The sequence below is a fragment of the Lasioglossum baleicum genome, chromosome 3, assembly GCF_051020765.1.
Source record: "Lasioglossum baleicum chromosome 3, iyLasBale1, whole genome shotgun sequence".
Lineage (NCBI taxonomy): Eukaryota > Metazoa > Arthropoda > Insecta > Hymenoptera > Halictidae > Lasioglossum > Lasioglossum baleicum.
Genome location: NC_134931.1, coordinates 19,096,224 through 19,111,190, shown reverse-complemented (window position 1 = coordinate 19,111,190; position 14,967 = coordinate 19,096,224). Strand labels below are relative to the sequence as shown.

At 42.3% G+C, this 14,967-nt stretch overlaps 3 protein-coding genes across 5 annotated transcripts in view; 2 read left to right on the top strand and 1 right to left on the bottom strand.

Moving 5' to 3' along the window:
- Positions 1-273: 273 nt before the first annotated feature.
- LOC143207016 (small ribosomal subunit protein eS19) lies at positions 274-1,235 on the bottom strand. Its single transcript, XM_076419996.1, has 3 exons — positions 1,151-1,235; positions 849-919; positions 274-703 (listed from the first exon to the last, which is right to left on the bottom strand). The coding sequence occupies exons 2-3, from the start codon at positions 917-919 to the stop codon at positions 310-312; spliced, it is 465 nt and encodes a 154-aa protein (XP_076276111.1). The 5' UTR covers positions 1,151-1,235; the 3' UTR covers positions 274-309.
- Positions 1,236-1,622: 387 nt separating this feature from the next.
- On the top strand, positions 1,623-11,017 carry LOC143207014 (persulfide dioxygenase ETHE1, mitochondrial). Its single transcript, XM_076419991.1, has 6 exons — positions 1,623-1,864; positions 2,287-2,431; positions 4,147-4,332; positions 4,899-4,987; positions 6,288-6,498; positions 6,865-11,017. The coding sequence occupies exons 1-6, from the start codon at positions 1,712-1,714 to the stop codon at positions 6,927-6,929; spliced, it is 849 nt and encodes a 282-aa protein (XP_076276106.1). The 5' UTR covers positions 1,623-1,711; the 3' UTR covers positions 6,930-11,017.
- A 981-nt stretch (positions 11,018-11,998) lies between these two features.
- Appl (amyloid-beta-like protein) overlaps positions 11,999-14,967 on the top strand; it is a 47,690-nt gene continuing 44,721 nt past the window's right edge. For all 3 annotated transcript variants that reach the window (XM_076419974.1, XM_076419975.1, XM_076419973.1), the window contains exon 1: positions 11,999-12,350. In XM_076419974.1, the coding sequence (XP_076276089.1) occupies positions 12,288-12,350 (63 nt within the window). In that variant the 5' untranslated portion in view covers positions 11,999-12,287. The remainder of the gene's footprint in view (positions 12,351-14,967) is intronic.

The following is a 14,967-nucleotide window of genomic DNA, read 5'->3' as shown; positions in this document are numbered from 1 at the left end:
GGCACTTGTACATTTTAAAACCTTTATTCTATTTATTGTAAATCAATCTCTTCTTTTGTCTTATTGTATTATTATTCTATGCACACATTAAAGATTGATAAATACCTGTTCGCGCTTCTTTCTTTTGATTTGAACACACATTTTTGCTTTTTGTTAGAACGCATAAAAATATGTACCAAAATGTACAATATAATGAAGCAATGAAACGAATGTGATAATTAGCCAGCCCACAACGCCTTAACACAGGGACGGATGTAAATAAAGCGAATCATGTATGAATTTTTCGTTTTTATTACATTAACCGAAAAGTTATAGAACAAGAGTCTCCTGCAGTTTGAGTTGTTTTTTGCTTTTTGCTTTAACCTGCGCTGCAATGCGATCTAAATCCCTACGACCCTGGCTGGTGAGCTTGCGTCCACCGAGTGGAGCCTTCTCGATGAGTTTTAGTTGTTCTAAGCTTTGGAGAGCCTTACGGGCTACACCGCCAGCAGATTTGCAGAAGTGGCTGGGGTGGGTACCATTGCGTTTACGACCTCCAAAGATTTTGGTGACTGCCCTGGATCCGATTGGGCTGCGGATGTAAATGTGACGTACCAATGCAGCACATCTGATGTAGTACCAGTCCGGGTCGTAGGGTGCGAGTTCCTTGAAACGGGCGGATTTCACGATGTCTACCCATTCTGGAACGCGCATTTTGCCGGTCCTGCAATTTATAAAGAATTAGCGAACGGTTATTGTAATAATTTCGAAACTGAACGATTGCTGATGCTTGACATAATTATATATAGGTATGCGGCTTACCCCTCCATTTTGAGGTTATGTGTACGAAATTGAAAATAAATACTCACTTTTTCAAGAACGCGGCAAAAGCCTTAACGAACTTGTGTTGGTCAACGTCTTTTAGCGTCACGGAAGGCATCTGAAAGAAGTATGCGAAGTATGAACGATTGATAAACACAAACGTTGTGTCGACATGCCACACGTGTATTGCTTTAACATATATTTCAAAATTCTGCTAGAGAATGTTATTTATTCCATATTAGATGTAAATACAGTGCAAAACACGTACACTGCTTCTTATTACGAGTTATGCTATCGTTTTTTATGCTAATATGTCAAAGTTTATAGAAAACTGCCAAAAATTACACACCTTCGCTCGGAAGCTAACCGGAAAGAGAACAGTCAAGATGGAGTAAGAAGTACAAATTTAACAAGATGGCTGACTGGGAGGAAGCGGTCATAAAGTTTGTGTATGTACATAGAAAGGCGCCTTAACGAATGATTCCTTACTACAATAACAAATATATTTTAGGCTATATATTTATTAATTGTATTAGTTCAGTTAATAATACAATTAGATACGAATAGAATTGTAAGATCCAATATATATTTAATTTTTATATACTGTAATAACGAATGAAAGTGCTAGAATAAAATTGCAAATGGCATATACAATGAAAAATCGAAGAGAATAATCTCTCATGTGCATCGTAAAAATATCCTAACATGTTTGAAGATGGAAGATTTATAATGTCTAGGATGTAATACAGGTTATCGCATATATGTTAGGAAAGAGACGATAACTGATATCTGTTATTACTTAGATATGATGTAATCGACAAGACGATCGTCAGACTTGACTAATCGTCAGTGGTACAGGTAGCAAACTGCTGTCAGTACTGTCTCACATTTTACGCAGCATGCTTGTTGCATGAACATGAAAGTGGGTTTCGTTAGAAACTTGTGTCAGTATCAAATAAGATCGTCGTTTATAAAATCCAACGTTTTTACACGCCGGGATTGCAGTATGGCTACGGCATTGACGGAACCGATCCCGTTTACAAAAGATTTCTTCTTTCGTCAAGTAAGTCGATAGATGCGCATTTGATATATGCAGCATCTCTACCGATTATATAGTTCATTGTCGTGCTTGCAGTGACACCTGACGGCAGTAATTAAAATAATTAAATTCAAATAATCAATATTTATCGTTTCCACATGTTACAACTTACATTCGATTCGATTTCAAATGTTACTTCTGGTTCAGAGTGGCTTGTTAACAATATTTTATTTTGTATAGAGGTTACAACGTGAATTTAAATCGATTTAATTGTTTAATCATTTTAGCCTTGACATTTTGTTTTTAATAAGAAAATTACTGAGTTGTTGTCGATATTAATGCGGGTCGGTAACAGGCGGGAAATTTGAATTTTATTTTGTGTATATGTAAATACGTTTAAGTACGAAGAAAAATATTGTTATTTTACTTTTAATTGCAATTCTCAGTTCTTCGACCCTGTGTCCAGCACGTACACTTATCTGCTGGCGGATATTAACGAAAAAACAGCAGTATTAATTGATCCAGTGATCGAATGGGCAAACCGTGATAAGAACATTATTCAAGAGCTGGGATTAACTCTGAAATATGCGAGTAAGTTGCAATCTGTTAAGTACTTCCTTATATAATAACGAATAAAAACCCCGTCCGCCATGCATTACATTAATTACTCGAATTTACCACAAACGGAAGTGTGATTAAAAGCTTATTTTAAGTTTCCGAATTTTATTTAAAAATTTTGCATTGATTCGCTCGGCTCTCAGCGATCGAGTAATTAAATTACCGATTCATTATTCCAAACTGATTATATTACCTAATAACGGTCGAAATAAATCGAAATAGAAGTCTTGACGATGTAATCGGCTGTATCGATATACGACTAGGTCAAAAATGTCCTCGTCGACTGAAGCATCTCAAGTGAAAAATGTCTACCGAACGGTTATGCAGTTTATGTTCCGATAGTTCTGCAAAGTACAAGTTTCGTATTTGTATGGCTTGTTGAGTGAGCCGAATCGCTAATTGTTGAAATTGGCACTTGAAGCCTTCCGCATGGATCAAGACACACGAAAAGAGTCTTCCGGAACCATTCAATTACGTTCAGTTGAATGTATTAGAACAGATCAAAGTAATAGCCATACCCGTGCGCATCATAACTTCGAAAAAGAAATATTCCTCGAAACAGACAAAGAATGTGGAGTCAATAAACAGTTACAGATTGCCGAGATAGCGTGAGGTTCTCGTTTCTCAACTTAATTAACACTTTACCCACCGGGAGCCTATTAACAGCTATTTCAATGACTGTACTGTATTTAATACAAGTTTAACAATTTCTACTTAACTGCAGATGACTTATTGCTTCGTCAATTAAGTTACCGCGTCTGTTGAAAAATTAACGACGCAGTCCTTTTAGAAAACGGTCAGGTCATATCCGGTAGATGAAGCGTAAAAATAAGGTTCGAACCGTTTCAATCATTAACTAAAACCGTTTGTGTATTGACTTTTACATTTCTGGACCTAAATCGATCCTTAACATCCTGTTAAAATATGCACATACAATCCGTTACACTTTCCCGGTATCGTGGCTGACGAAATCGGATTGAAATAGACGACAGTCATTTCGGTTATCGGAGATCGGAAGAGCAACCTGGCTGGGAGTAAATTTGATTTTATCAGTATCAAGATTAAGTCTCGCCGGCATGAATGAAGCACGTAAGACAACACGCATTCACCTTATTCGAGAATTATTCAATTTTTGCAGTTTACAGGAGCGCGTTGGAGCGATTCAACTCGCGACGAAGTTAAACTGAAATTTCCTGTAAGTTCGCGTCCCCTTATCTTTTCCTCATTTGTATCCTATCTTTACGTCTGGTAGTTCTTGCTCGTAAAGCGTGATTACCGGAAACGGCGTTGTTTTTATTCAGAAAATTTGATCGAGCACACGGCGCTTTTAAATTGTTCGCGGCCCTTATTTGAATACCCCGGCCGCGCGACAGAAAGTGTAATTCTCAGTTGCGAAACTTCGGCTAAAATTCCCCCGCGAAGTTCGTGTCCTCCTTATCTGGTCTCTCGGCCGGCTACCGCGTTGCAATCTTTTGTGCCCGCTGCATAAGGCTCGCAGTATAAAAAGCAATTACCAAAGTGGCGTTTCCCCGAGAATCCCCCGGGAACGGCGGAATTAATGAAAAGATTTAGGCCCATCGAACGACCCCCGGATCATCCGGATCTTTCGAAAAAATGTTCATTTAACCGATGAACGGACCTCGGTCTTCGCGATGAACGATAACTAACCGGGAAACCGATTTTTCCAGTAAACACGCACATGCACGCCGATCACATCACCGGAACTGGGAAATTGAAGTCATTGTTACCTGGCTGCCTGTCAATGATATCTCGCAGCAGCGGCGCCGAGGCCGACGTTCTTCTCAATCCGGATGATAAGATTGATTTCGGCAAACATAATCTGCGCGTGGTGTCCACGCCTGGCCATACTGCGGGTTAGAACGCTATTTTTAATTATTATTTTATTACACTGGCCTTTAAAATGTTGTCACATTATGATTCTTCAACTACTTTTATAAATTGGTGACACTAGGTGCTAGTACAAAGAATCTTTCACACACTTAAATTAATAAATTCAGTAAGAATTTTTTCAAATAACAGCGAGGTAATTTTCTACGGCGCCTCAGAGTCGCCATTCGACCACGAAGTGTTCAGATTGTCCGCGACTCGATCGGACATTATCGAATGGGAAATGACTCCGAATTGGGCGAGATGCCTAGCATTAGACTAAACTTTCGTGTCAATCGCGAGGGGACATTAACATTGAGCCGGTCACGTAAAAGTACGTGTTCTGGAAGCAGTTCGTCGACTGCCGGTCACGTAGAACCTAACGCGACACACGACGTGATCATTATAAATGTTCTCTCCACGTACCGAACATGACACAGTATCAAAAACGACGAACAGCAAAACATCGTTCACGAACAGTCAATTTTTGGCATCCAAGACTGAAATTAACGAAACCAACGCCTGCAATTAATTAACTTCTCTATTTCCGTAGGCTGCGTAACGTACGTATGCGACGAGCAAGGAATTGCTTTCACGGGAGACGCTCTTTTAATTCGTGGATGCGGTAGAACCGACTTTCAGGTTTGTGTATGAACGACCGTATACTTTATAACACTGAAAACATTTTATAATTTACATATATTCCTGTTTCGCGCGCTGGACGGTCACGCAACTGGGACAGCTCGTATCTTTTCTGCCGGTTGCAATTAACAAAAAAAGGAGAACGCTCGAGAGAGGATTTGAATGGTCCACAGAGATCTATTTTCCTCTCGCTATTCCGCAAAAATGTACCAAGCTAACACAGTCTGGAAATGTTAATTTTGTTAGTTCCTCGAAATAACGGGACCCGTCCATTTCTGTGAAAAAAAAGATGTGTCGCGGAAAGATTTTCTGGTGTGAAAATAAACTTCGTCGACCGCTAGCCATTCTCTTCTTGCGTAGATTTTTTAACTGTGAAAACAATTCGATCTTTCCCAGCTGCGTGGGCCACCCTGTATCGTTTAAAATACTTTACCGCCCCGAACCCATAAATGTTAACTTGTATACATATACGGCAGCCGATTGACGTAATTGGCTGCGCGTCAAAACCTCCCCAACGCCGCGCGTCGCACAGTTCTTAATTTATTATGCAGCGACAATGTTGGGCGTAGAATCTTGAAATCTGGCGATAAGATTTTCCAGGGAAGCGCGGTGACGTAAAATGTTGTGTCGGTTCGATATTGTCCGCGGTAACTTCACCGTGCCGGCGCACATCATTTATGCAGCGTTTAATAGCAACATCGATATAATAGCCGCGAATAGTTTTACCTCCGCCTTTCAAATTTCTGTTATTAGACTGCACCGGCGTAGAAACTAGATAGCGGCTGCGCACTGTTTAAGTATACCTAAATAAACCTAAAACTCATTACAGCGTCGCGTCGCGGCGAATACCGTCCACCATACTTAGCGAGTATTTAATTTTGCGGTGAGCGAATTTCCGGCTAATTGGAGGCGGATGTTGTTTAATCGATCAACGCTAATTTTAAAAGACGAAATACGAGGTAAATAAATCCAATTCTTACGTTCCGCAGAAGTTTCAATCTCACATATTGCAACACGAACAGAAATAAAAAGAAAAGAGAAGAAAATAGGTGAATTTTAGCCGCAGGAATGCTAGGAAATTATGCCGTGTACTTTATAATACACGTAATTTAATTTTTATCAACCTGCTCGCGTATTTGCGCTTCCGACGATATTATTTTTAGCTCGCATCGTCGCGACCCGATGTTATGGTAGTTCGCTGAAATATGCCGAGCGAAAGAACGACATTTTTTTCGAAGCGAACGGGGTGTGGGGGGGACACTTTGTTTTTCTTTGTTTCATAATTTCACGAAAATTACAGGGTGGCTCGGCAGAAACTTTGTACAAGTCCGTTCACACGAAGATTTTTGCATTGCCGGCGAATTATAGGCTGTACCCGGCCCACGACTACAATGGCAGAACGGTAACTACGGTGGCCGAGGAGAAGACCTTTAATCCGAGATTAACCAAATCTCTGAATGAATTTGTTGACATAATGAACAACCTTAATCTGCCGTACCCGAAGATGATAGGTATGCTAATCCCCCCGTGTGCAATTTCGTTGAAGGACTAACGAGATTCGCCACGCGATATTATCGTCGGGCTTTAACCCTGATGCGGTGCGCTGTTTCTTTAGACTACGAAGTGTTGTAGTAGAATCTTCATAAGAAGTCTGTCAAATTAACTAAAAAAAATTCGAAGTATAATCAGGTTGTTGCATATGAAATGTCTGACTTTTTAGTGACATTAAACAAACATAACTTTTTCCTATAAATGGTCGGAATATTTAAAGAATTTCAAGAAAGTTCATATTTACTATTATTTTGTACAACGGTACAGGGTTAACGAGTCTCGACGATCGTTTCTTCGAAAAATTCGACCATTTACCATTTTTGCAGACAAAGCGGTGCCGGCTAACAAAGTTTGCGGAGTGTACGAGGTGAAAAAGGAACCGGAGCCATAATATTTTTACGCTCGTCAAATCGATGGGGCGTGAACCGACGATTCGTCGCACCGGTGTACAAACATTGCATAATAAAACGATTGCAGGTTCGCGCAACGTACAAAAATAATCTACGCGTCGCCATTTTGCGCCCGTGGACTCGTAACAGGGAAAAATGCAAAACGCTGCGCACTGTTACCGTAATTAACACCCCTCATCCTCTTTAATCTTTGAGCGTCGCATTCGCCGTACTGCACTATTTCCAGATCCGAAATCTGACGTTACAGAATCCATTAGCGTAATCCCTCCATTCCAGCTAAATATTTGTCTCGCTTTCTAAATAAAGTGCTCGGCCAACGTAAAAAATTAATTAAATTTCTTCCTCGAACGCTCCGTCCACGGCCGCCCAGTTGGATTATTCAGGATTTGCTGACAAACGTATTTATTTCTCGATAATAAACGTTATGCGAATCCGGGGCCGAGCATATGTAACACCGGGCGATCATGCTCTCGATTCTTAAGGTGGTATTGTTCGGAGGGGTTCGAGAGCCCGAAAATATCGGGTCGGGTTTGCAAAAATATAATTTTGGAGATGATACATTTTTAAACGCTTTCGGCGCAACAGTTCGATCGTTTATTACGAATTGTAAAGCAATTTTGCTAATTGTCAAACAAAATCAACGTTTCGATCTTAGTTTGGACCTTCTCAAGATTTATTTCAATCGCGTCTGTAAATAATTCTGTAATTTTGGAGACAGTTGAATGAGTTCGCAGTCGGAAGATTGAACAATATCAATTTCAAAGTTTACCGTGGTTTCGCATTACCGGTTGATCTACATTGCTGCGGACGTCGAAAGACGTTCGCGGGGGTTGCATTCATTGAATTATTCTCTGGACGTTGCCGGTAAATAGCCGCAGGAAATTCTAAAAAGAATAATAATGATAAATACGGACTCGGTTGCGCAATTTCTACATAAGTAAGACGTATAATACTGTTCGTGCAATGCATCAGATTTGCGTAAAGTGCCCGGGCTAGAACTGCCGCTCTAGGTCCGGAGCTTACGCGCTCGTGCTCTCGTCTCCGGTTTGCATATACAAATTGCGTAGTACAGCGGTATTATTATTGCCATTAAAAATATTACGACGAAGACGAGGGCGGGTTTAATGAAAACGCGCCGGTTCTCCATTTAAACGGTCCAAGGATGTATGAAAATCTCTGTATGCATTAATCTCAAAAGGTTCAACCCCCGGCACACGCCTCTCTTTCGAGCACATCTTCGAACGGCCCGGGAGAAGATTACGCGAATACATTTAATCCGGATATACCGCGATGTAAAAGGGACTGAAATTAGCATAAAACTGTGGGTGTAAATCGGAGCAACGACGGAACTAACACATTATCGCCCAGGCCGCGAGGATAAGGCGTGCGCTCGCTCGCCTCTTAAATATATTAATCTACGAACAATCCCGTCGAGTTTACAAAAAACAAAAAAGCGAAAAACTCGAAAAGGTTTCTTTCCGCCGAAGCAGAAAAATTCATCTTCCGAGCGACCAGAGCCAGCGCTTTCCTACTCGGAAGTCTTCGAAAGTGCTTTCTGTTATCGGCGCGAATCACCGAGAAGCCCATTAATCTTCCTTCAAGTAAGAATCACAAAAGAAATCGTTGCATTGTGCTTATTTCGTTTTGTTTATCCGTTCGCGATCGTAATTTGCTGCCGGAATTGCGAGACCGATTAACCCACGACTCTCGTGGCTTTGATCGTCGATTTGACGAAGTCCGTGTAAACAAAAACTCGGGCTGTTTTATCGTTTTGGTAAATCGGAGTCGCACCGTTCGTTTACGAACACGTCGACGTATGATCGCGTGGGAAGTAGAGAGCCGGAATTATAATCGCGGTGGCCGGTGACTTCGGCCATTTTGCAAGGTTGCCGCAGCGGGCCCCGAATTTTCCGAATTGCTAGGGGAAAAAGACGAAAGTCGGACGATAATAGAGACGAAAGGTGCTGTAATCGGGCGGTTTAAACGGGCTGTCTTGTCGAAACTCGAGACGAAGAGATCCCCATGGTGTGCCGCTGGTTTCTACTGCATAGCTGAGGGTTGAAATCGATACCGTTTCCAGGGTAACCGGTGGGTACGGTGGCCGACACACGGGCAAAGGTATGGGCCAAGGCTATCTGCTCGTGCATTTTCATGTTCTTCTGGCGAAAAAAAAGAACGAAGAAAACGGGGAGAGGGGGGGAAAAAGGAAAACAGAAGACGAACGGGGCGGTAGGGGAAATGGCGAAAAAACCAACAGGGAAGATGAAGGAGGAGGACAGATAAAGCCACGCGGAATGTGTAATTTCCCGGGGTTCTAGTGGTTTGGACGAAAAACAGAGGGGTAAGAGGCCGTGCACCGAAAGGACGCTGCGTTGTTAACAAACGAAATGTCAAGAGATGCTTGATAAGAGGGTGTACCGTAACCCGCGGTCTTCGAAACCGTAAAAATGACAAGAGGCCGACGAGCGGATGCGACAATACAACCTCGGCAATTCGTGCGGACTCGAGCACGGTCCCCGATGCATGCTGCTCACGATTTTTATTCCATCCACTTGGCTCTGTCTTCGTCCCTAACCTCGTCTGACCTTGCCTCCATCACGCATCGTCGACTTTCAAACATATTAGCGAGCGTTCTACGATCGCGTGGGCGGAACTGCATTTTCCGAAACGTTACGCGCTTCCAATCGCGCCGTGGAACGGCCGATTTACGCGATCGAAAGTGTTGTGATAATTATTGGAGCTGAGCGAGATCCCGAAAATGTTGGGTAGCCGATTGTTCTTGGGGAACAGTGTGCTTCAGAATGAACTTGGTTAAACATAATCGTCAATCGGAAGCGTCGTGAAAAGCCCGACCCGACATTTTCGAGTTCTCGCACACCCCTAATACCTCCCTAATACCTAATACCTCGCTTGTCGTCGCTGAAAACTCCAGGTTCCGATGTTCGCTAGCTCAGAACTCTATTCAGGCTTGTTTATGAGTTTGTACGTATGTATGTACGAACGTCGCAGTACTTTCGTTGCGTTATCTTTTGAAATCAGTATGCCGGAGCGTTTGATGCGACTGCATAGACGTGACTATACAACCTCGATTGAAATGCACGCTATAATCATAAAATTAATTGGATCCTTTTTGCGACTAAGTCCATGCACGGAAGAAGTGTTAATTTCTACGAACATCCTGTACAACGTCGATCTATACCAAAGTGGCAATTTCCACGGCGCAGTAATTTCTAGAGTTAATTGTGAAAATTGTTTGCAAGCAGCATAGTGTTCTCTGCTCGGCAGAGTGCATCATGCAAGGGAACAGATTCGTTAGAGTGGTAATAGGTGCGCAACTATGTGCATGATGTCATGCTGCCTTGTCACTCTTTGCATGTTAAACAATGTCGTGGTAATGACACGCAAACGGACGTGTCTGTATCAATTAATCGTTTTTATTGATCGTTAATAGGTAACGCTGGACGATTGATCTATCTTTAGAGGTGTGCCAGCTGCCAACATCCGCTTCTACTTTTTTTTTTCTCTCTTTTAAATCGGAGCTTTTGGAGCACCGGCTTACTGCGACGGATGACGCGGTCAAACTTTATCATCGATTGGCATCGGCTAAGGTTTCTGCACGTATCATTGGAACCGCTGTTTCATCTGCTACCAGTCGAATATTTTCAGGAGGATGAACCGAGGTGAAAATTGGAACAAAGGTGGATAGATCAGACTTCACGGTTTATCTGAATTCATCGTGTGTTCTGCGTTTCGGGTTCACGTGCACGCAACAATAAACATGCGCGAACAATATACGCGGATTGATTAGCGAAACTGGTCGCTTTTCGGATACTATTATCTGACATGGTTTCCATGGACTAATAAATGTGTCATAAAAGACTCGACAATTTCAGAGAATGAAAGAAAATTGCGTCGAGCGGTGGTTCATTAATTATTTTAGTCGTCATTTTGAATGCGACGACTTATTGATTGGGGAAGAAAGTATTTTTCGAACTCCTTGTTTAATTAAAAATGTAATAACAATGACAATGTAATAACAATAATAACAAAATATAAAGCATACTAAATTCGTATTGTTTAATTTATTTGATGTACCGAAGCGTCTCCTAAAATCCTATTAACATGTTTTTTTAATCAATCCTCCGTTTTAAATTGTACATATTCACGAAAATAGTCTTCATACATCAAAAAATCATCTTGAAGGAACAAAAATTCATTATCATGTTATTCATTGGTAATATGCCATCATTAACCGATTATTATGTTATTCAACGTGCGTGCAAAAAGTGTTCTCAGCGTGTCCGATATGAAAAGTTGAAAGGTATTCTTTGAATCGAGAAGCCTCGGGAGAAAAATACGTGAAAGTGGTGCGACGCCGCACAGTGGGACCTTTCGTCCAAATCGGAGACAAAATCAAAGAACTCTCGATAGAAATGAGGTAGAGCGATGAAATTTTTTTTAAATTAAAGCTGAAACTTTGCAGAATATGGGAAAAATAGGGAGATTATGGTAAGAGCGTTTTTTAACGTTGAGAAAATTCGTTAAACTTGCACATTTTCGAGAAAATTGTGGTTTTTCCAATACCACGCGCGGAAAAATTTTTTTTTGAACATGTTGTACTTCATTTCCCGTAAATTTTGTCACACTGATTTCAAATCTGGTCTCAAAATTTTTCTAGGACCTCAGGATACTGCAAAATCGATTTCTTGAAATTGTACATGTTTAACGAATTTTCTCAAGGTTAAAAAACGTTCGTACCATAATCTCCCTAATTTTCCCATATTCTGCAAAGTTTCAGCTTTAATTAAAAAAAAATTTCATCGCTCTACCCCATTTCTATCGAAAGTTCTTTGATTTTGTCTCCGATTTGGACGAAAGGTCCCACTAGTGCGCCGTTTCGAAATCTCAATATTCCCGCCACAGTATCGACTGACCACTGCGCGCATGTGAACGCGCCCTCCGGCGCGGTCATCGAGTGACAGCTTTTGATTGGTCGAGTCGTTTCAGCGGCACCGGCGCCGCGCTTCACCACCATCTTGATTTCTCGCGAATGCGACCCACCCAGCAGCAGTGTCACAGTAGTACGCTGTGCTCCCGTATACACGGCGGGTGAGAAGAGAGATAGTGGGTGTCTTGTCGTATCGAACAGCGTAAAATCGTTCCGCAACGTTCTTCTGCGGTTTGTTACACGAGTGCGGTCGCCGATAACTCGCTGGGAAGTTTCGGGAGAAAAACTACTTGATCGTCGTCTTCGGTAACTAGTCGAACGTAGGAGAAAGAGAGAGCGAGAACGGACGGTGCCGGAGATTTAAAGAAAGGTTAGGCGGAGTGGAAAGAGGATGAAGGGGATGCTGGTGGCCGGACTACTGCTGGCCGTTCTGACGGTTTGCCGGGGGGTTCAGGTGAGTAATCATGTTTGTGAATATCACCGGTAAAACGCGAGCCTAACAACGTAGAACCGCGAATCGATCGACCCCGGACAATTCCGCCTAGCTCTCGCCCGATGTCACTTCGATTATTTTCCTCTATCGAATAAGGGTTTCTTTTTTTTTGTCCCCCTTACTCTCACCCCGCACGGAACAAGCGGCAAATGTCACGCGCAACGCGCATCCACGATCGATGTACTGTCCACGAATCTACCTGCCCTCGTGAAAATTCCTTTTAAACGCTCGTCGATTAGCCCGTGCGCTACCTGTCAAACGGTTCACGGGAGCCTCGATCGATGCTGTGCACTCGTGTTCCTCGATGCGTTTCCTTCCACGAGTGCGTTATGGGAACGGCTGTAACGATCCGAACCGGAGAGCCGTACGAACCTTCTCCGCGTTCCAGAGGAATATGTCTCTGGTTATCCGGAAGAACGCCGCATGTCACATAATTTCACTTTCGAGATTTATTGCCGTTTCGAGCTTCGATTCGTTTCGGTTAAATTGCAAATTGCGAATTTATTTTCCTGACTTTTTTCAATGGTAAATACGTAAATCCTATACTACGAGGCTGAGTTAACGCATAAATTTTTTGAAATTGTCACATGCGGCGCGGCGTTTTTCCTGACAACCATAGATGTATGTATGTGCTTGCCCACGTTCGCCGAATATGTTAGTTCTCTCGCTCGCCTACGCTCCGACGCTTTTCTACAAGGCTAATCCGCCTCTGACATTACGCGTCACGAAATACAGCCTCTGTCATCCATGATTTCTTTGTGGGATACGTTACTCGAAACCCTCGGTGTCGTGCCTCTTCGGACGCGGTGCAGCTAATTTGTTTTTCATCGAGCGACCGCCACCGTACAGCGGTGCTCGTACCGATTATCGATAAGTTCGCATAACCGGGGTGATTTCGAAAAATAGTTCCAACAACGCGACACAATTCTAAATTGCATCATTAAGGCAACGTTCAACGATATTCTCACACGGATTTATACGTTTTGATCATTGTTTAATTAAATTATATTCAAACAGCGGATCTTTATGCAAAATAATAATGTTCTACCGAAATTGCAGCAAAGTGGAGTTAAATAAAGTTCATTTTTCTTTCTTAATATGTACTGTGTAGTGCGTTTAAATTCTTCTTATATTTTGACTGCCTGGAATTGCACCTATTCATTTTTGCGTCTGATCATGACCTACCGATTCTACTTCTTGCATGTACATATTATATGATACCCTGTATACATAGACAATCGACATGTTATGCAAAATTCCCAAATTTTGTCCCTGAAGTTCAAAAATCTTTTTGCACAATAATCCCAAACGAAATTATTAGATTGCGTTATTGAGTTGCTGCTTTACGATTAGCGGATCTTTTCATTTTCTTCCTTAATACGTTTAATAGGACAAACATAATCTAACAATTACTTTAACATCGTCCAATGTTTTTACTGTTTTAAATTATACCTACTCGTTTTTGTCATACATGCATAAAATTCTCCATCTCACTCCATCGTTAGAGATAATCTGTTCTACTTTCAAAAAAGGTTGTTCACCTGGAATAAAAGTTTCTCGACATGACAGTTGAGGTTAGAAGCCCTGAAAAATTCATGGCTGCATCAGCCCTCAATTTTGTATGAAATCTGGCTACCCAACGTTCCCGAAGTGAAATGTCTCCATTTCATAAAATCTAGTTGCCTGTCGTTTCTTTGTTAGTTACACGGGTCCAGATCTAAGCAGGATTCAATTTACGGACATCTTAAAAATATCGACATATCGAGCTCGGTCTGACAGCTCTATATTATCGATGTTTATCGATAACGTTATCGAAAGCAGCACCTCGGTCGCGGCGTTACGGTCTCCGAGTAAGGGGTTAGGTTTCTCTCGGCGTGTCAAGGGAGTTTCGAGAACCGGTTAATTAAAGCCTCGCCGAGTTATGACGTGTGGTTTTCACTGGGAACGGGATAAGCAATGGCGACGTACCTCTGATCAGCTACTGGTTTTTACATTTTTTTCTCTCCCTCTCTCTCGGTGATAGTTCTTTCGCGATTTTTTCTTTCTGCGGACTTTTCGTTCGGCTTCCGCGTACATAATTTCTGGGCAGTGAATCTGATCCGTCACGCTTCGAGGTGAAACGCCATTCGGGCAAACTCGGAGGAGCCTAGAAAAATCGCAATCACCATAGATGTTTTCACTTCGGTTGTGCGGTATTAGTTTATTTTTTTCTCGCGAATTCGAATTTTTTCCCGAGGCGCGAGGGTTTTACGAGGCAACCGTTTTTGAAGCGTGTCAAAGCGCGTCTGTCCCGGGGGAGTAACCTTGTGCACGCGCGAATTATCACGCACTAACGAACATAGGCGAAACGCCCGCCGACGGGAGAGAGCGGGACGTACGTGCAGCAGAGATCGCTGGCTCACGTAAGTCACAGAACGGATTCGCGAACGATTTTCTCGTTTACGTTAATTCCGCGTGACAGTTTAATTTACGCTGCCCCGGCCGGGCCCCGTGAAATAGGACGCGTAATATATGGGAACGTGCTCGCCGCGGACAAACGTCCCACCGGAGATCCACCGGCGAAAAAACGTGAGGTTAG

Excerpts from the sequence above, each read along its gene's own strand:
- LOC143207016 (XM_076419996.1), bottom strand. The coding sequence starts at position 919 with ATGCCTTCCGTGACGCTAAAAGACGTTGACCAACACAAGTTCGTTAAG. Across the intron at positions 704-848 it reads TTTGCCGCGTTCTTGAAAAA|GACCGGCAAAATGCGCGTTC; the intron begins GTGAGTATTTAT and ends TATAAATTGCAG.
- LOC143207014 (XM_076419991.1), top strand. The coding sequence starts at position 1,712 with ATGAACATGAAAGTGGGTTTCGTTAGAAACTTGTGTCAGTATCAAATA. Across the intron at positions 2,432-4,146 it reads ATTAACTCTGAAATATGCGA|TAAACACGCACATGCACGCC; the intron begins GTAAGTTGCAAT and ends CGATTTTTCCAG. Across the intron at positions 6,499-6,864 it reads GCCGTACCCGAAGATGATAG|ACAAAGCGGTGCCGGCTAAC; the intron begins GTATGCTAATCC and ends CCATTTTTGCAG.